Source organism: Hylaeus anthracinus, unplaced genomic scaffold (assembly GCF_026225885.1).
Source record: "Hylaeus anthracinus isolate JK02 unplaced genomic scaffold, UHH_iyHylAnth1.0_haploid 11989, whole genome shotgun sequence".
NCBI classification, from domain to species: domain Eukaryota; kingdom Metazoa; phylum Arthropoda; class Insecta; order Hymenoptera; family Colletidae; genus Hylaeus; species Hylaeus anthracinus.
The window spans coordinates 6,629,435-6,651,694 of NW_026534337.1; the positions used below are offsets into that span (position 1 = coordinate 6,629,435).

Genomic DNA, 22,260 nt, shown 5'->3' on the forward strand with positions numbered 1-22,260 from the left:
CTCTCTCTCTCTCTCTCTCTCTCTCTCTCTCTCTCTCTCTCTCTCTCAACCCCTCGCGCCCTTTTCCTCTCCGTATATTCCATTCGCCTCGAGAGATCGTGCAAACGGATGAGATTACCCCCACCCATCCATAGTTTACACATCCAGGAAAATAGATTACATTGTTGATTTGAAGGATATGACGATATCCTGGACGACGCGTTACCAACGGATTTGCAATAAAAATCGGAACGCTAACTCGACGATTGATCCTCAGCTTGCTGTATAAACGCTCCACTTAGACCTGTAACGCGGTAAATGGATAATTTATACTTTGCTGGAGAATCAGGGGGGAGAAGATATACTCAGAAATGCTGGGTTGAATGAAACCTATTGCATTTTGGAGATTCTCTGGCGAGGAATCCAAATTCAAATTATACTGGTATTAGGATTTTGAAAAAAGTTGAACATGCTAGAAGCAGGATTCGGAGATCAACAAACCTTTGATGAGCGGAAGAAATCATTTGGATATGCAAGAAAGGAGAGGCCTTTGATTATTTTTGTTCAGATTAAAACAAAATAAATTATTTACTGAATTGAAGGGATTCACCTACACTACTTAACACTAAAACTACCAACATGAAACTATTACTTCTTTTGCACACTACTACATTATTGAAGATAGAGAGTGGAAGGGCGAATCAATTAGTATAAACCTACTTCCCTATTGCAATAATTGTCGTCAGAAATTCCAGTAAACTCTTCCTCAATAATCCACTAATTTTAGGAAGAAGTCATGGTTGGAAGATCATTTTACTCAGCTTTGTAGTTCTAGAGTTGTCTGAATACCCCTGAACTTTGTTTTTCCAACCCCTGGCCATTCAAGTCAGGGATGATCGTAACAACTAGCTTTCTCTTCGTTATTCATCGACGGCAACGAAAGACTCCGTTTAATTCTAGTCTCTTGCAGTTTAAACACGTTTATTCTTGGGTATTTCCTTCCCCCTTTCCAAGACACAAACAATACCACGGTATTTTTGTATTCACAGCGAGAATCAACGTGGAGGTGGCTACTTGCTCAACTATGATTCCTTAAGGGCTGACCTTGGGTACTAGATCGATCATAGTTTAAAAGAATCATAGTTCCTCCCACCTATACAAACTGACAGTATGGTAAATTTTTTACGAGGTGATGTCCTAATGTTGTTTATTACAGCTTCATCTGTAAGAAAATCCGAAAAATAAAGTTCTTACACCAAAGAGTTGAACGAAAACTTAAAGTATATTATATTATTATACTAATTAAACCTGGCTGGTTTGCCAAGCCTAAGGTCTCCTGGCTCTGGACCTAGGAGGTTGTAGGCCTTATCAGTTTCAGATACTCCAAACGCCTCCTGTACAATTAAATTGTTATTAAAAAATGTCGAGTTCCTTTCATAACTAGTGATCTTCGCGATACGTGCACTTATACACACTATAATATCAATACCTTTTGTATAAATGATACATTCCCAGTATTCCTCACAACCCTGTCTTGCCCCTTATTCCCCTACCACGTTTTTCTTTTATTCTTTACTGAGCGTCCAATCTTGTTTGTGTTTCAGTAAGCAGGCTGTATTCGATGGAAAGAAAGCCATTAGAGGAGGCATTCCATTTGTCTTTCGTAAGTATAAGCACAACATGATGGTAATTTATTAGAATAAGTACTGTAACTACTGAAGAAAATGGCTAGGGGTATTCACACAGATAAGAGTTTTTAATATATTACCAGGATTTTGAAAGTACTGATAACCGTTATTAAAAAGAAATTATTATGCGTAAAATAGTAATTACTGTTTACTCTGATTTAATTCAGCCCAATTTGGAGCATGGACATTTGGACCACCCCATGGATTCGCGAGAATTATTCGTTGGAACGTGGAGAAGTCACCCGAACGATTACCCAGCGGCGACGTCGAGGCGATATTCTCTATAATGGACAGCGAATTCACCCGTTCAATGTGGAATTATCCATTTAGGTTAACGTACAGACTAATCCTTCGAGAAAAGGAGCTACATTTTAATATCGGCGTGTACAATCCCAGTAAAGACCACACGTTTAGCTTTAATTTGCTGTTACATACATACTTCAAAGTACCAGACGTTAGGAGATGTCAAATCACGGGTCTTCACGGATGCACCTTTATCGACAAGGTACAGGATGGCATATTCCATAACAGGGCTCCTAATGTAATTAGAGTATTAAGCTTGATGAAAGCGTAAAACATTAACAAAAAATGAACATACAATTCAATATACCATTAATACATAGTAGTGAAACATGTATCAATATTAATGAACATTCAATTAATTAATTTCTGTTAGCATTCAGTAAACGAAAACTTTGTTATTTTTACAGACGAGGGACAACCAAATCTTCCAAGAGGGTCGCGACGTAGTGACGGTGTGTGAGTGGACAGATAGAATTTACCAGAATACGCAACCAGAACATATTATCACTAACGTCGTGTCTGGTAGGAAAATGCGAGTTCAAAAGTACAATTTCCCTGACACTGTGGTCTGGAATCCTTGGCAGGAGAAGGCCCGCGACATACCCGACTTTGGCGATGACGAATTCCCTAACATGATATGCGTGGAAAGCGGACATGTCAGCAGCCCAGTCATACTACTCCCTGGAACAGCATTCGAAGCCAGTCAAATCTTGCAGGTAAATTACAAACTATCTATGTACCTATATCTATAAATAATCGTAGAAACTAGTCCAACGTGTAACACTGTGAGTTGTATCGATTAACGTGAAAACTATTTGGTGGAGAAGGTTCAAATTTCAATATATAGACGATGTATACCTTGTAGAATTACTATTGAAATACATTGGAAAATGTCGTCGCATCGACTAGTGCGCCGTAGTTCTTCAAGATTTAATTCCATATTCGTACACTTCAAAATAGCTCTAATACCAAGATAGTCCTTTCATTTTATTGACCTAATAGAGTCAGGTTGTGCATTACTGAGTTGAATTGTTATTACCTCTCTCATATTAGTATATGCATCCGTTAGTTAACATTAAAATGCATATCTATTACACATACAACTATATTATTGCAATTAATTGGAGACATTGAAGTATACAACTTGTAGAATTTTTCAGTTTCCCAGCAGATACGATTAAGTATTTATCTGTTGTGTCTTAGGTAATGTGAGTAGAGGGTGGACCGACTTCGCATGTAACGACCGGAAGTAATGTCAATCCACTGCATCCGGTGTCCTCTGCATCAGGTACCGTCTGGCGGACCGGTGCAGGGTGGCTGTATATGCCACCGCCCCCACCGCCACCGCCACCAACATCCTCTACACATCAATCGCACCTCCACGCGCATTGTATTGCTCAGACTTGCACTATATGTTCCCTTAATCTTTAAATCGACATCTTTGAGATCAAATCAACAGAAAGCACTGATTTCGAGTTCAATCGTATTCAACTTTTTCTTTTGTAATTTCTTCTCTTGACAATTGTTTCAGTACTAAGATATTCCTTCTAATGAGATACAACCAAATGATAAGTATAATTCATATATGTTTAACGCGTTGAACGCCACGTCACATGTAGGAGTGATAGGATTTTTCTATAAGGAATTGAATAAATTAATTCTTAAAATAGGTGTCGCAGAAAATAAATCTGGATAAGATTCGTGTACTTTGACGAGGTTACGAAGATATATACCGTCATAAATATTAAATTATATAGTTTTCATTTGTATAGAAAGAAAAATTTTAGTCTTGTAGAAATTTTCATGAGTATTAATCTGGCAGTCAACGTGTTAATAACGAATTTGATCAGATACTATAACTTCTCGAAGCGATTGACAAAACATCGAAAAAACAGAAATTTTTTAGAGTATTATCACATCCAATGGATTTTAGAGAGTTTTAGAATGATCATTGTTAGACGGAACTGAATCTGAACAAAGTGCTGTTTTAGGAAGTACATTATGTCATAAAGAATTATTAGTTAAACTTGTTCTAAATTATTTATCATCGATAATAATAGAGCGTATGTATGTATATATCAACGTATACATATATGCATAAGATTTAGTGGGAATTACCATTTGTAATAACGTTACATTGCCCTCTATTCGATTTAATTGTATGTTTATTCAATGTCCACAGAAACGCGAAACACATCCCTATATTTATTTAGCTACTCGATATCAGCTGAAAGAACAAGATGTTCTTACGTAATTATTGTACATTTTAGACTTGTAATTCGAACGAAAAGTTGATAACAATCACGACATCTTTTTATTAATTCGAATGAAGAGCTTAGACGTTCATCTTCTAAAAAGCAACGAACAATCCTTTGAACGAAAAAAATTAGCGAATTTAATTTAAGAATAACACAATTTCTATTCATACATTAAATTCTCCTAACGAAAGTATTGTTTCGCTTAATTAAATATTTCTGAATAGTAATATTTGTTATATTTGATCATAGATGTTTACAGAGTGCACAAATAATTCAATAATACAATATACTGTTTGTTGTTGTAACATATGGTGCGAGATATCAACTCTGGGTATTTCATTTGTTAAAAAAGACTCCCAACATTTCCAACGAATTTTATATTGCAATATTTCACCGAATATTTTTTATATAATTGCTTTTCGACGTATTTGTTGATTTAATAGATTTCATAAACCTTACATTTTTGAAATACCATACATAGATATACAATGTTCCCTAACAGTACATTCAATTGTTTTATTTACCAATTTTGTTCTATTATCGATACTTGGAAATTTTATCTGTTATGTACTCATAAAGTATGACATAGTGTGCAATTTTAATGACGCGACTCTAAGTGTTTTAAAGCACGAACAGCAAATTTGAATTAATGACTCTTATTGCACAATTCACCTGCAAAATAATACAGATATGGTGCTAATGTTACAGATATAATATTGTAATAGTAGGAAGTTACAGTAGTTAAACGCAGTCAACATTCTTTATTATTGTTGTAGTTTTAGCAGCAGGAAAAAAATTCTATCAAGTTTTCAAGTACATTATATCCTCTATATTACCTTGCGCAAAAGGACGAAAACATTCAATAACAATATACAATCGAAATAGTTGTAAGCAAATATTTATACCGTATAATATTATGATACTAGTATAAAAAAAACCAATTTCATGTGTGTACGAACATTTGTAAAAATATTGTCATGTCGACGTACTATTTACTAATTAACTTTCTAGTAACGAAAAACAAGTGCAGGAAATATTTACACTTCGCCATTCAGTTTTTGATATCTGAATCGTAATTAAACATTATAATATACTGGTTTGAAGTGGCAATTTTTACATAAAATTCATCTAATAGAATTATATCCTGCATTATATGAATCAACATTCATTCACTAATGAATATTTGAATTTTTACTTCTTTTTATTACATCTTTATAGCAATATTACCACTGAATAAATAAAATTTTTCTCATAAAAATAAGTTCAAAAACGACTACTCTAATTGCTTTTAATTGTGTATAAGGTTATGTTCTGACTTATTTTTAATGTAAAAATTTTCTCAAATTCAGTGATAACGCATTTTCAAGAAGATGTAATAAAAAATGTACACAATCTTTATACAAAACTTAAATCTTGCGTACGAGTTGTACTACGAAATGCAATATAATTTACAGAATATTATATTCAATATACGGTAAATAACCTTGCATTTTTGAATAGCCACAAAAGAAAAATTTTGTTATTTCAAATCACAAAGTACCCAAGTAACAAAGCAATACATTCCCTAGGAAGAATTTTAGATTAAAATTAGCTTGATAGCTATTAATGTCATATATAGAAAATTTACTTCAGAATTGTAATTCTGAACCTAGGTTCTGCATTTCGTTATTATATTTTCTTTAATTTCTATTGATTTAGTGAAATTTTTAATCAAGGCTTTCAAATCCAAGGAATCCAATTAGCTGTTATTTAATGAAATACTAAACAAAGAATTATAGTTAATTAAGCCTTGAGTGAAAATTTTATATGAATTTATCTTTTCTATGTAGGTATTTGAATGATACACAAACTCTGAGTGGTTGTAATTCTCATCTATAAGTGTATACTTAGAGTTACAATTTTGAAATTGATTGAAATCTCAGCGTAAATTCAATTTGAATAAATATATAATTTACTACTTTGATAGGGATAAACTGGTGGTACTTTATAACAAAAAAAAAAGTTTGAACTGTTCAAATCTTCCAAAAATACGTAAATTGTGGATTTCTATGTTTCATAAGAAACATCGATCGTAAAAGTCTACAAACCAATATAAAAAAATAACACAAACGAGATAAACAAAAATTACGAAACTGTAGTAAATTTTAATTTTTTTTTAATCCGCTCAATATACGATTATTCGATATTTTTACATCACATTTTACATGTTTAGTTAAATTTTTACCTGTACTTCGATAAATTTTCCATTTTGGGGAGAAATGAATCGAACATTTCACTTATTCTGCACTACAATAACTGTCACTTAGGAATTAACTGTGATTCAATGATAGTTTGAATCAGTGAAGGAGGCGCATAGTCTGTCCAATTAAATATTTTTGTTAAAATACATTTACACGGAATATTTTCATCATAACATTCTTTAATTTTTATTCTTAAAAACATTAATACAATTTAGATATTCTGAAAATTTATATTATTCAGAAAGCTGTTTAATGTAAAAAAAATGATGTGTTAAGACGGATGTATTTGTATATTTCTCATTCTCGTAGTATCGATTATAATCTGCAAATATATACTTTTTTACTTGCAAAGTTTATTAGAAATATTTATTATATGCGAAGAAACGAAAACTTATTCACAAATGTAAGCATTTTTGTATCTCAATATCCACTTTGTTATAAGCGGAAATTGTCTAAGAAAATATTTGTTAGTGCATTCCATCGATGCATTTTCCGTTTCACTTGATACGATTATATCATGTGCAATATTTTAATTTTAGATCAAGGTGCATAGTATAATTAAATAAATGCTCAATGTACAATATTGTTCCTTACTTCTTAAAAATTTGAATATCTATAAATAATTAAGTGGAATTTTTCTTCTAAATTGTGGAGGATCACGCGACAGTCAATACTGTAGAGATTTTAAAAACGAACAGAAACCATTAATTAAAAGAATATACTAAATTTTGTTAATTGTCCACAAAATCAGATTGTGTTTGAAGTTTCCCAAATACTTAATACATCACTGCCTCCAAACATATTAGAAAACGAAAATAAAGTCCAAGAAAAGATAAAAATACAACTAATGGGAATGCTTTGACAAATTAGAAATAAGTCGAATTGTTTTTAATTGCAATGAGACTACTTTATAACAGTCTTAGTCTTCAGAGGCTAGATACTACAGATCTGTAGTTCGTCATATGACATGGTGTACTACTGTTTCTTTCCCATGTTAACAAAAGATTTATTCTTCAAATAAGTGACATATATGACTACAAAATTACACGTTTTTTACTCTCTTGATTTTGATATTTCAAACATTTGTAATTTGTAATAACGTTTCCAATTCATAATTAAATAATGTTAAGAATGTACTCTTTCTGGGAAAGTGCAATAAAATATGGGAAATAATTGTAAAACCCTTCTTTCAAGCAATATTCGATAGTGTCTGTCAAATTTTTAATTTTCGTCACGCATAGCAACCTATGTTTTAATACAAAATGTGTATGTATTGTACACACAAGTTACCAAACAAGAAATTTGACAAACTAGAAACGAATATATCGTGCTCTATGTGTATAAATCAAATTCGTTGTCCTGTTAATTTTCAGTTTAACTTATCTTGTCATTTTAGTAAGTACCAGCCTTCTTTTTTAAACTATTACAATGTCTCTTGAGGGTTCCCGGTATTTTCGCTCAAATGAATAGCCATCTAGCGGTGAACATACCGAACTATTTTTCGGAGTATAAGCGCGCCTCTATCGGGAAAACGCCCAAGTTTGTCGTCGAATAGTTCCTATTTGTACTGTTAGATGGCGCTATTAATAGCTTTTTACCAACCTATGGTATACGTTCATAATAATTACGAATTTATTTTATTACGTTTATAGTAATAAACTTGTAGTTATATCACAGGTATTGCAACAATAAAATTGACCTAGGAGAACGTTTTTTTTTCTATATCATTGTCGGTAAATACGCTATAGTGGCGCCATCTATCACGAAAATGGGAACTATTCACGACAAACTTGGGCGTTTTCCTGATAGAGGCGCTAGTTGTACTCCGAAAATAGTTCGGTATGTTCATCGCTAGATGACGTCACCAATTTTCAGCGCCAAATTTGAATTTCTATATATTTAATTAAATTAAAGTTCATTAGAAGCATTTGTAGATACTATTGAGTAGTTTAAGAGTCCTTTTTTTAAATAAATTAATACATTAATCAATTTATTTTTCACGAGCAGCCTGCCTCAGCTTCGCCTATGAGCAATTTTGTATCTTCTATCAAAAGTTTTTTTCTAACCGAATTCTTATAAGATCTCCTTATAGATAACATTAGTCGTTCTTTTTTCTTGGCGTCAATATGAAAAAATGTTGGATACTGCAAAGGACATACTTTATCCGAATCAGATATTTCAGCTAAATAAACAATTTATTTTGATACTGATTGTGAAAGAGAGAAAACCGCACAAAAATCCGTCGAGTGATTCTGTAGATTAGTTCAAACAACCAGAGAGATCGGAAACTTTATTTTATACTATATAGAGATGTATTTTCAAATTACAACTACAGGATAGAATTAGATATAGTGATTTTTCTTAATAAAAGGAATTGTTGCCAATTTTTAATTTCCAAGATATACAGTGACTCCCAGAAATATTCGGACACCAGTGTATGGTTAGTCGTAGTTTTAAAAAAAGCAATCGTCTTCGTTACTTTTTCCAATAATAAATCATTTATTAACATTATTAAAGATATATACATTAATCAAAAAATTTACATAAATTACATAATAACAATAAACAAACGAAAGAATACCGCATTTACACTATAGTGTAAACAATATATATAAATTTTAATAAATTTTAATAAATTTTAATATGTAAATTTTTGTATTAATTATAAATATATACTGTAGCTCTTAGAAATATTATCTCCATACCTCACCTAAACGACTGTAAACTTTATTGTTAGATTTACATATACAGCGGTGTACCTATTAACATATCAATCTGAAATAACATTATTCATAGTTTTCAATAAATCTATGTCATTATTTCGAAAACAGAGGAAATGCTTTGTTCAGTTTGGTTAGAATGTCGACAAAACGAAAATTCTGTAAATTATATTGTAACAAGTCTATATACAATTTTTTAATTAAGATAACATAGTCAAAAACATTAGAGGTTCGTTAGACTTTATAACATAACTTATAATATTTCGTACGTCGTCCTCGGCTACGCATGCGTGAAAAATACCGCCTAAAGAGTATAGGATTAGAGGTGCTGAAACTCATATACTATATTTTAACATTGGCTCTTGTAGGCCATTGTAGGCTGCTTCTCCTTTAGTCCCATCTAGTCTTCTATCTTATACTTGCTTATACTCTTTGATTCAAAACTGTTCAAAATTTTAAATTAGCAAACTAAAGAGTTGGATTTTATTCGAATAAAAATGCGGAGCAGTTCTGTAGGGCGCAGGTCATCCACGAATCCTGTGAGGATAAGTGTGGTTGAGAGGGAAGAGATAAATTTGATACGAATTGATACGAGAAAGACTCAAACTAGTAAACCTAAGATTTCTACTTCCTCGGCTGAGAGTTCTCATATACCCAGACTTCGAGCAGTATCATGTGACAGATTGAGTAACAGAACACCGGGTTTGAAGGAAACAGGTGAAATATTAACGCTTCGTTTAGTTTCATTTTTATAACATTTTACACAATGTATACAGAAGGTACCAATGGTATCTGAACTGACCTTTGTCATTATTGTAGGTAGAACTCCCCTTCGCCATGGACCAATGACTCCAAAAATACATGCAACTTCTAACAGAGTTCATTTGGCGCTTCCAACAGGGCGTAGATCTTTGTCAGCAGATCGTGCCAGCAGCCTTAGTGCTAAGGGCTCTAAAAAAGATACAAGACCCATATCGGACAAAGTGTATCAAACTCACATGCTTCATACAATCGATGCATATTTTTCTGACAATCAACTCTCTTGCATGCTTAATAGTAACGGTAGCATGAAACCTGTTACTTTGAAAATGTTTGTAGAAATTTCTGCTCATTTAATAAAAACTCTTGGTATAAAACAAGCTCTTACAATTTCTAATTATGTGGAGGAATTGCCAAAAATTGCAAAGAAACTTCACTATCCAGGAGTTATTGCTAAATCTTGGTTGAAAACTGCTAATGCCATGCACTCTTGGCCCAATGTTCTAGCTTGGTCTTGCTGGTTAGTAGAAATTTGTCAAGTAAGGGAAATAGCTTTCCAAAAATATAATTTAAAGAATTTACCCTTTGTGGGAGATGAAAAGGAAGCCAGTTTCCACAGATATAATCTCTTTTCGATGCTTGATTTCTATAATGCATGGAATGATGAGAAGCTTGATGAAGAAGCAGCATTGTTAGAAAAATATTTACAAGAAATTGAAGACCAACAAGGAGTCAATGAAGAGGATTTGAACAATGCACGTTTTGAGTTAGAAAAGGAAATAGATAAGCTGCAGAGAGTTGAGGAAAAAGCAAACACAATTGATGCAGAAGTAAAGCGTCTACAAGAAGTATTGGCATCTTTACAGAATGACGAAGAGAAGCAATTGAATGACATTCGTGCAAAAGAGGAGTACACAAAAACAATTGCTTTAGAAGCAGATCAATTAGAAGCTGAGAATAATACACTGTACGAGCAAATCCGTTTGCAAAACCAACATCGCGATGAATTACTTTCGATTATTAATAAGCAGTCAATGTCTAAAGCAGAAAGAGATAAAATACTGGAGAAATGTACGGAAATGCAGAATTATACGCATCAATTTGATGACCATTTACAAGATATACAAAAAGAGCTGTACACAATGGACATTAAATTAGCATCTATTAATAGCAATTTAACCAAAGCAGTTTTAACATATAATAAAGAAATTATTATGCACATTAGCGATGATATGGGTGTAGATCTGGAAGAATTGAAAATGCCAGAAAAAGATATAAATCATCCCCAAATTATGGACATATTAAATGTTAAGGCTAGTTTAATGGATGATCTGAAAGAATCAATAAAGAAACAAATTGTTGATAAAGAACGTTTCGTAAAATTAAATTCTAATGAATTAGAGACTCTCCAAGAGAAAATTAAGATTTTGGAAGATGAAAACAGTGATGTTGCTAACGATATTAAAGAAAAGAAAACTCTTATGAAGAAAATTAAAATAGATGCCAAAAATGAAGAGTCCAAATTAAAAGAACAAATCAAAATTCTGCAGAACGATATTAAAGAAATTCAAGATTCTATGCCAGACAGACAAACACTTGCAACAGAATTAGAAGAATCAACAGATAAATTGGATGCAGTACGTAGAAGAATGGCACACATAGAAGAAAATGCAAAACTTTTTTTTGATAAATTTTACGAGATTTTAGGTGAGCACAGAAACGAAGTTTCCAAAATACTAGAGAAACTGAATAAATAATACAATATACATAACAAAACAGATGAGATTTTTTTAATAAAACGAGTATTTTTTATCCGACATGCTGTATATTTAATCCTTACTCATATAGAAATAGACCGAATTATCTCTTTCGATAAATACGACATTCGATGGTATCTACCAAAACGATATTCTTTTGATGCAGATTTAAGACCCCCTTTCATTCCTGACTTCCTTTTTATTATATACGTATCTCATTATTTACATTCAAGCTTTAAACTTGATTTCATTATATGTATTCCATTTAATTGATACTTTCGTTGTAATTCGTCTTTATGCTGGCATGTTAAGGTTGTAAAGCGCATACTATATCGTTTAATAGTTCTAATAAAGTATTAATACATTCTCTATTTTCAGTACATATACGATGTGGTTGCCACTGGACAGGTTTTATTAACATTAATGAAATGGCAGTCCCACTAGAATTGAAAATAGAGCATTCATTAGGTACTTACTTGCGCTTCTCATGTTTCCAATGTTTTCATGATAAAGTAACATCCAAATTGATTACAACAAAAAAATTAATGAATATAATACTTACAGAAATTTGATTGAAACATTACATTTACTTTGGAAAATGAAAGAAATTATTCACAGTCACAAAAATCTCGGAATTTAATATGTTCTAGTTATGACAGAAACTAATATTCCTCTATCTTCACTATAAGATCAGCTTGTCTGCTAAGCAAACAGTAGATTCTACTTGTAAGGAAGCAGAATCATAAGCCTGTACATTGTTAAACTAATATGTCTAACTATTATAACCTTCTATGTAATTTTTGATTACATATCTGCATTTTCAGTTATTATAAGGTTCAAACATGAGTATCTTATAGTATTGTTATTTTCCAATGAGCACACCAATCAATCATTTTCTACAATTGTATCTAGATTATAGATATTGTAAAAAATATACTACTATGAAGCAGGAAAATTTGATACCTATTTTAAAATTGAATAATTTATTATGAGCCAAAGAGAATGACAAAAGTACATACCTTTTTGATATTGTACTTTGTTAGTCACTTTTTATATGACATATTAAACAACTAAAAACTGTAATTTACAAATTGAAAATTAGTACTACAAATACCCTCATATTTAATTGAGTTCCTTATATCTAGATGAACAGGTCAAATGCGCATTTCCTTTGACCGTTAAGATGTAGGTAACAATAATTTTATACATGATGGCTATTATTGTTGATGAGAACAACACGTAAATAACATGATTATTTTAACTAAGTTCTGTAGTATGCAGTCTGAAGATATTTTCTATGATCAAGAACACTATGAATCTTTTATGCACTCACATTAAGCTTAACTTTGGTGCTTTATGATGAGGAATTTTAATTACATAGCTGTTAAAGTTTTATATTGAATTCAGTCGAAGAATTTGCATGGTGTATCGATAGAATTATCTTGCACATTGTTTAATTTTTTCCTGATCTTGCTGCTTCTTAAGTTGTTTTTCTCTCATTCGCTCTGCGTCTCTAAAATTATAAAAATAATTCTTATTAACACAATGTACTGTGACTATATAATTAATATAAATATATAAGTAAATTTGTTTTTTAATTATTACCGTGCTTTGCGCTGTTCTAGTGAGAGACCTTTGTTACTGTCTTGTTCACCAGCAGATTTCTTTGCAGTTTTTTTCATATTTTTGGCTCGTGCTAATTCGCGTTGATTTCCACCTATGTCAAGGGTAAGAATATTTTTATTTAATATAATCCATTGGGTACTGTGAACCTATAAGTATATATATATATACTTAGAATAAGCACTCATATCGCTTATGGGTACATGTATACATTTAAAGAAAATACAAGTAGGTAATTTAACAAACTTATAGAATTTAAAGGTTAAAGTTCTATGTATTCATCTATGCTCTTTAAGTTTATATGACAAAGATGTTAATATGATAACCTGCAAATTTTGAACAAAAATAAATTGGTTCTATTTTTACTATTTTGTCACTATTATCATTGTAAATGATATTGTGTATCAATAAATAACGAAGATAGTCAGATATTTATTGATTAAATGGTCCATAATAATTATATTAAATGTAAAAAAAGAAATTAATTATTCTAACCAACAAAATTTTATTTCTGACTTTAAATAGTGGAAGTTGCAATTCACAACTGTACGTTTAAATAATGTTTATGGACATTGAAAAACGATCCAAATTTATAATAGAGATGTATATATATATATATATATATCTAAAGTGGAAATAGGAATATGAAATTATACATAAACATAAATGCCATTTTGAGAATTTTGTGTTACATTTAAAAAATTTGACATCTATCATAAGAAAGATAAATGAAATAAATTCTAACACGATGAACAACAGATACAAAAACAAAACATAAAAAGGAGAAGCAAATACTTAAAATACAGTAAGAGGAACGAAAGTTGAATTGTCGTCACGAGTTATCACGGACATAGTTCGAGTATGGTTGTTTTTTCGTATCTCTAAATAATATAAATAATCAATAAATGTATAATTTGTAAGAAAAACCAATAGCCAGATATAGTGTCTTTGATTCTAAAGTTATTTAACAGACAAATGGCATATACAAAGTATCTGTACGGTGTTCCAAATTTTCATTATCACGGTATCACTGTCCCAAACATTCCAATAAGAAAATACCACAAAAAAACTTACGGGTCATTCTTTCAGTTCTTGATCTCCGATAAACAAGTACTTAAAAATTGAGTCCCGAGCAAGTACTGCGAAAAAGCACGGCTACGGTACACCTCTATTTTTCACGGGTAGTACACTAATTTCTAAACCAAAATAAATCTCCTTGCGTCGTCTCAGTCGGTGAATATCGATATGTGTGCCATCTGTACACAAGTTTGATTTTTATTAACAGTTTTAAAGTGGAAGGAACGTGACTAACTACTTCATACAGTAATAGTTTGCATTTTTTACTTTGTCGTTTTATAACATTAACTATAGTAAGTATAACAATTAAGGTTATTGGATTATGATATTGAGTCTACTTAATATAAGTATAAAGTTTGTTTATTCAATTCATAATGTTGTGAATCTTCATATTCATTGCGTTTTTATGCAAATTATTCTTTAGGAAATTTAAATATACAATTTTGTCCATTATTTCATTGTTGAAGACAAGTTTACTAACACTAATTGTTGAAATACAGCCAGACATTAGCATGCTACTTGTATTAGGCATTGTATCAATTGGAATTCTTAGTTTTTCTTATGCTATACCATTGCACAACTATCATAATTGTTGATGAAGATCACATCATTTCAAGATACATATTTAGAAACAAAAATGTGTAGTAAAATGTAATCTTCATATTATAGGATTCATAATGTATTATATACCTATAGGTATATATAACTTCTAAGTGCTTGAATATAAAAGTCACTCACTGTAAGTATGTTTAAGTTATAATAAAAAAAATTAAGTTCCTATACTTCCTATACTCCTATACTCATTGTACAGTAACACAAATAGGGGAAATAAAATAAGTTATATTTTCTGTAATCACTTTGGAAAACAGAGGAAAAATTTATTAGAATATTATATACATAAAAATGTTTAATAATAGAACGTACAATTCATATAACACAGACTATTATTGAAGTACGTAATGCAAAATAAATTTAAAATTATAGGTATACAATCATTTGAATATTTGAATAATTTTTAATAAAATGTACAAATGCCTGAAAAGTAAAATTTGCTTAAGGAAGATTGTTTTTTCTCATGTTTGTTACATTGTAATAATAATAGTTATGAGGGATTTTTGTAATTTATTTCTACCATGACCTTCTACAATACAGAGTAGTTTTAGTTTCAGCAAGAAAAATTACCATCATATGAAAGTTTATTAAATAATGAATAAATTACATCATTATTTCATTAACTCAGATTTCGGCTGTGAACGTAGAAACTTCTACAAAAATGTTTTAAGCAGGGCCCTGTAGTTTCTAAGTCCGACAGTGCCTCTGGTTGTTCTTAGAGGTAGGCATTTTTGTTGATGTATATTCGTCTCTTTCTATCAGGCAGCAGATAAAAGAGGACAGAGAGAATCTGTAGAAATAGTATAAAGCGCGGCAATATTTGAAATATTATAAGAATATATTTGTAATATTATAAGAAGCAATTTTTTCTACAACATTAATCGAAATACAAGGTTCAACGATGTTTAATCTCTCTTTTGGAAATACAAAAATTTAATAAAAAATGTGGTTAAAGATTCTCTAAGCAGTGGTGCTAGGGATAGCTTTGGGATAAAATTGGCACCCTTAGTTGCCTAAAAAAATTATAGAAAAAAAGGCGAAAGATTTATGTATGATTTGAAGAGAAATTAGAGTAAGAATGATAGAAGTGTAAAAGAATTGGTACCACACATCATTTTCTATAGTTACAGTACTGAATGCTCAGCTTGTCTAACGCGCATGCGCAGCATGGCTCGTGGCGTATGGCGTATGGTCACTGCCCGAGCGTTTTCATTTGTTCGTATATATTTGTATTGTTGTTTGTTTGTATATATTTCGGACCTATCTGTTGCCATCTAATCGTTGCTATTCGCTATTAGTACTCTCGTTTACTCTCTACTGGTGCTTTTATCTAATATTAATAAGCTTTTAATTATAAATTAAATTAACACTGTGTGAACAGTTCGATCAATTTTCTGTTTCCCCATTCGGTATAAATTATATTATGCCTTTTTGAATGAAATTGCAATCTTTTGCGGGTTATTTCGTCTTCGATTATTGTTCTATTATACTATAATGTAATTAAACTTTCCATCTTTTCTTATTGCAGACCACTGATTTAAATTTGAGCGCCAATTCTCGTATAATCGACGCCATGATGGATGCGTCTTCAATTCAAATGGAATCTCACGAAGTATGGTAAAATTTTCTATAAAATAGAAAGGTAACACGTTTACTCATATTTTTACTAAATATCAGGTGGATATGGTATCGATCATACTGCGATATGATTCGCGACCCGAATATATGTCGCGTCCGATTTGAATTTACATATTTTGAATTAGTATTTTTCGCGTTTTCTTTCAGGATAGTGTTGCGAATAAATATTGATCGCGATTGCTGTTAGTGTTGCGTATGATGAATCGCGTCCGATTTGAAGTAACTTTCAGGTTTTGAGTTAGGTCCTGTGTTAGGATTGGAATACAATTTGTTGTCCTATATTTCATTTTTTTGTTAATGTCATATTGTGAATCGATGGTTCGTCACTGGAAATACTGCTGTAAAATATAATCGTATCTGGAAAAGGATACGTTTTTTTCTACCATAACATGAAAGTTGAATCGTGTCATTATTATAAATCATATATTTTTCTCGCATATTTTGTATATTCAAAAATTATTACGTCAACAGTAAATTGACGATAATAAATTTAATCAAGCGTAGTAAATTTTATAATTGGGATATTCATTGCTAGGGTTGCTACGGAATATAGTTTTTTTTTAATCGCTGTTGAGTTACAAGAAGTTTAACATAACACAGTAGTGTATACTTTTATAAATATTCAAAATTTGTTGCATAGATCAAAATTCGTCGTTCGTTGTTTAATTTAATGATAAGCCAAAAGCTTGCGTGAAAAGTGTACGCAATCTGTAATTCGTTGCTTTATTTTGATAGTAAAATTTCGTGTAGGGTCAACATTAATGCGCGTTCGTTTTTGTTTGTTTAATAAAAATAATTTGGATTTCATTCCAAAATCTGTTATTTCTTATATGTTCGAATTACATTAGCATGTCTTCATTAAATAATATATGAAGTGAAATATACAAATACTTCAATTTTAGTTATATATTAAAATTAATAAAGACACGAGTGGAATCGGATTTTTTAAGTTTTTTTTTCACTGTCTCTAAATCATGATATAGTACTTTTTAATTATTTCTTTTATCATGACACTGAGACGTAATTAATTTCCATAACTAACACATGTTTTTTTCAGCTGGTATAATTTTCGTTGTATATATGTGTATACTAATTCATTGAACAAGTTTATGTTGCAGAGCATATGTGCATACTCGCATTGAAACCATAGGTTCCCAGAAATAGTAAATACTGGAACCTGATGGATGAAGAAATGAAATTTGAAAAGTTCAAGAAAGAAACTTAATACAAACTTGGAGAAAGAAAGATCAAAATGGCTGTAGCGTGGGATTTCAAACTTTATATTTCTGATGACAACCATATTGAATTCTGTTCTATATATTTTAGTTCGTTTTTCAGAAAATCTTCGTGGGATCACTAGATACCACAAGAAGAGGAACAAACATTTTCTTGCATTCTCATAGACGCTTCTGTGGGCAGGATGCAAAAACAATTAGATTTTTAGTTAGGGAGGCCATTTATATTTAAAAAAATCTTCGTGGGCAGGATGTAAAAACAATTAGATTTTTAGTTAGGGTGGCTATTTATATTTAAAAGAATCTTCGTGGGATACTAGTTACCACAAGAAGAGGAACACACATTTTCTTGTATTCTCATAGACGCTTCTGTGGGCAGAATATAAATGTAATTAGTTTAATAGTATAGATAAGTAATTTATAAGAAAAAAACACTATAGTGTTTACTCGTATACAATGATCACTATATACATAGATAGGCTACTTATAGATTGAGCGCTCAATTAAGTAGGGATAATTTATATTTAAAAATAAGACAAAAAAAATAGAATTAATTATATTGATATGTTTCCCTTCTCCCATTATTGTTAAGGATATGGTACTGTGTGTGTAGTAGGTATGCATGGGTCCTCAGTATTTTTGGTGTTACGTAGCTACATTATTGCATGAAAGTCTTACTTATTGTATGGTGTTGATAAACGGTAGTGGTGGTGGTAACTGAGTAGCAAGTAGTTTGTAACTTCTGTTGGAGAAGTCTAGGGTGAAGGGGTAGTATAAATTGCATGTAAACAGAGGGTGATTGGGATGTGCTGGGCACGTTCCTTTCACCCTATAGAGGGTCTCCACATGCAGCAACCTCCACGTGGTGAGACCTGGGACCTCGATATTATTTGAAGTATGTAATTGCTAATTACGTCACTGGTAGCACTCTGATGAATCTATCATTTAGATGCTATCAAATAATACGAGCTAATAGCTGCAATTTTTTTCAGTAATATGTCATTTCTATGGCTTGAATGTATAGAGTGTGCATTATTCGTTTCATCAGTTTTAGGAGCCATTCTATCTGCCCATAACAAATCAGAACAATTCAATTTTAAAGTAACTGAGTTAGGAATTAAATTAAACTCATTTAATTTAGTTAAACCTATAATATAGTAGATTCGCGTTCAAAATTATTTGTTAATTTAATTAACAATTATTTGTTAGTTTTATTTCGATCTAAATTTATTTATTTTATATTCTCTTTTTATTTTTATGTAAAGCATCATACTATTGCACTTTGGTTTGATCGTGATCTGAAACGGAATAGTCATTTTAATTACGAACTAATAAAACGTGAGTGAGAAATATAATTTCTAGAGAATTATTACGGTTATTAAGTGTTACTGTATGTTACAGACTTTATTTGACCGCGTTCTGTACATTCAACGCTATAAATTCGCCCACATATAGAAATATAAAACAACAGTACAATACTATAATACAAATATTCAAGTAATAAAGTTATTTAAACGATTTATTTATTTTTTTTCATATCTTCGCTGTGCATGCACCGTTTGTTACTTGTTAGATCATCTAACATCTTAAGTATTGAAAACATTATAGTTTATTATATTCATATTCTAGGTTTTGAAGAAAAATTGTTTCCTTGAACTAATAGTTAAGGGACTCAATTATTCTAGTATTAATAAACATGATATTTACAACATTTTACATAATATACCGGAGAATAAATTTCTAGAATGTCATTTTATAAAAACAAAAATGAATTTTAGTATAAAAACTTGAATGCAATATACAGTGAGTCCACTAAGTAATCGTACTATTTGTTTATCGAAAAGAGTATAAATTAAATAATAGGTTTGATATTTCTAAATCAATTTTTCATTACAGATATATATACATATGTAAAGTTTATTCGTGAATATATTTATAATGGAAAATTCATTTGGAAGAATCAAACCTATTGTTTAAATTGTACAAATAATTATGGGACTGACTGTACATATATGTATATTGCATACTCCCTAAATTACTACATTCATTCTGTTAGTAAATACGGTATTTGTTTAAACATTTTTTTTAGCACTAAAGACACTTCTTAAAATGTTGTGGATTTCACGAGTACGATTCCCATACAATTTGTTACTCTCGTCAGATCTTAATATAATAAAAATCATCAACAGTATACAACAATAAAGATACGGATAAGAATAATGATACACAAGTAGCATTACTGAAACGATAGATTCACGTAAAATATCCATGGATATTTTCTATGAGGTAACACTGGATTACCAATGCGAAGGAGTATACACGTTGCCCTTGCTATTTTAAGCACATTGTCTTATTATAATATTATTAAAATTTGTTCAAAGCGAAGTGTACATTTCCTGTTTTTTGTTTAACATAAATTAACGCTAAATCAGGAGATTAGCTCGGATGTATGGCTCAAGTAAGCATGATAATTGGTGATTCTAATCTATATTAAACTCAACTCTCCATTAATTATAATTAGATTGCAGATTTTATGCATTTACGGCGTACAGGAATATGAAAAACATACAAAAAATATACGTAATGTATGTTAAATATATCGTGCAATTATTTAGGGTTATCGTAGCTCTCTATTACTGAAAAAGTTTGTAGAATCGGTTCTTTAGTTCCAAAAATTACCCCCCTATGTACAAACATATTATTCCTCTTTAGAATATCAGTATAGATTAGTCTAATAATATTGTCATTTCGTTTTTCATAAGTGCACATATCTCTTAATTATGTTCAGCATGTATTTATTATATCAGTTTATATCATAAACTCATAAAATCTGCAGCCTAGTTATAATTAATTGCTAGCATTCATAAAAAATGATAAAAAGTCGTTTAATTCGTGGTACCGTCAAGTAACGCAAGACAACGCTGAATTGTTAAAGTAAAATCTTCGTTTTCCGATCATCCGTCCCAAACTGAATCTTGTATAATACGTTTGACTGGCCTATAGAAAATATTTTCGATTCAATAATTTGCTCTACGTTGTAAAGTACATTTACATACGTTTCGAACCGTTGAAATTGCACGTTCGTCTATCAGATTTCCTGATTTAAACGATTCATTGTCGTATATACACGTAAGACTATTCGAGGGTTTGTCGTGGAGGTAATTACCATTACCAATATCAGTCTAAGGAATATCGAACTAGATATTTTTACGAGGTACATATCGAAAAATTTAAGCGTGATTCTTTGTCGGAGAATAGGATGATTTATTCGTTAATTCAAGTTTTCATTCTCTAATTATCGCGTTATATACACTGGGTTACGAGTGAACCAAATTTATATGGGATAATTCTCAAGCAGGTTACTGAGCAAACAAATTATGTAGTAAGAGCAGATTTCTTTGCAAAATTTTGTTGCAATCGAAACATGGCTCCAACTTTGAAAGTAGACATTGTGACAGAAGTCTTTTAGCTAATATTTAATGTAAGAAGTACATGTTAAAAGTATAGTGATCTGCTTTAGAATTATCCAGTACACGTGCAAACATGAATTTCCAGGCAGATATATTCTTCATTTTCCTAACAACCTTCAGAATAGTATAAGAAACAACTAACAGTGTTTATTTGTTATACAATACTCTGTTACTCAAAAGTAATTAATTAAAAGTAAATGAATGAATAGTTTTAGCTCTTGTTTTAGATAAATAAAGTGAAAAATTTAACTGACCAGAGATACATTGCATAATTTAATCTGTCACTGTTTTTCATTAATACAAACGTTCCCAAGTAAAAAATATAATGGACGGATTCGGTAACTCGAAATGAACACTTTGGGCGTTTAAAGTATTAGTGAAAGGGCGAAGTAACATTTTGCATGTGTGTATGTGTACCTTCATCGTATTCTGCAACGAAAAATCATGAAAACAGTAGGTAACATGAGGTAAAGATACATATTTAAATTAAATTTAATACGATTTAATTAAATAACAAATCTTATTAAATTTAATTAAATGTTTTTTATTCGTGTGCTTCTAAGCATTGTTTTCGGCAATAACTTCATTTTGAATTTCGTCGTAGACTGTGAATATAAAATGGTTCTTGCGAAAGTGTTTTAACAGGATATAAAATTTATAATCAAAATTCATATTATTATTTATGATTTTTTTTTCTAATATAGAAAAAGTAAAATTAATACTCCACAGAGTACAAATGGCAAATCTTTGTTTCCAAGTACTGCAATGTACTTGCTTTAGCATTCGGACATTCAAGAAGCACAGTAACTCTAAAACTTGCATATTAATTGATTATAAAAAATGTTTGGCACAGTTTTTATTTGTTCTGTCATTACATAATAATTCAAACTTGAACGTTTGT

General features: G+C 30.8%; 2 protein-coding genes and 1 long non-coding RNA gene across 3 annotated transcripts in view; 2 read left to right on the forward strand and 1 right to left on the reverse strand.

The window, feature by feature from the left end:
• LOC128888248 (uncharacterized) overlaps positions 1-7,051 on the forward strand; it is a 21,803-nt gene extending 14,752 nt beyond the window's left edge. Inside the window, exons 3-6 of the mRNA XM_054144969.1 lie at positions 1,584-1,642; positions 1,835-2,172; positions 2,378-2,686; positions 3,174-7,051. Coding sequence (XP_054000944.1) covers positions 1,584-1,642; positions 1,835-2,172; positions 2,378-2,686; positions 3,174-3,182 — 715 coding nt within the window. The 3' untranslated portion in view covers positions 3,183-7,051. The remainder of the gene's footprint in view (positions 1-1,583; positions 1,643-1,834; positions 2,173-2,377; positions 2,687-3,173) is intronic.
• Positions 7,052-9,685: 2,634 nt separating this feature from the next.
• LOC128887458 (kinetochore protein NDC80 homolog) lies at positions 9,686-11,764 on the forward strand. Its single transcript, XM_054143335.1, has 2 exons — positions 9,686-9,905; positions 10,008-11,764. The coding sequence occupies exons 1-2, from the start codon at positions 9,686-9,688 to the stop codon at positions 11,702-11,704; spliced, it is 1,917 nt and encodes a 638-aa protein (XP_053999310.1). The 3' UTR covers positions 11,705-11,764.
• Positions 11,765-13,190: 1,426 nt separating this feature from the next.
• On the reverse strand, positions 13,191-14,384 carry LOC128887459 (uncharacterized). The gene is made up of 3 exons (XR_008460048.1): positions 14,314-14,384; positions 13,310-13,421; positions 13,191-13,217 (listed from the first exon to the last, which is right to left on the reverse strand). It is a non-coding gene; the product is annotated as an uncharacterized LOC128887459 (long non-coding RNA).
• Between the last annotated feature and the right edge of the window lie 7,876 nt (positions 14,385-22,260).

Excerpts from the sequence above, each read along its gene's own strand:
- LOC128887458 (XM_054143335.1), top strand. The coding sequence starts at position 9,686 with ATGCGGAGCAGTTCTGTAGGGCGCAGGTCATCCACGAATCCTGTGAGG. Across the intron at positions 9,906-10,007 it reads ACCGGGTTTGAAGGAAACAG|GTAGAACTCCCCTTCGCCAT; the intron begins GTGAAATATTAA and ends TCATTATTGTAG.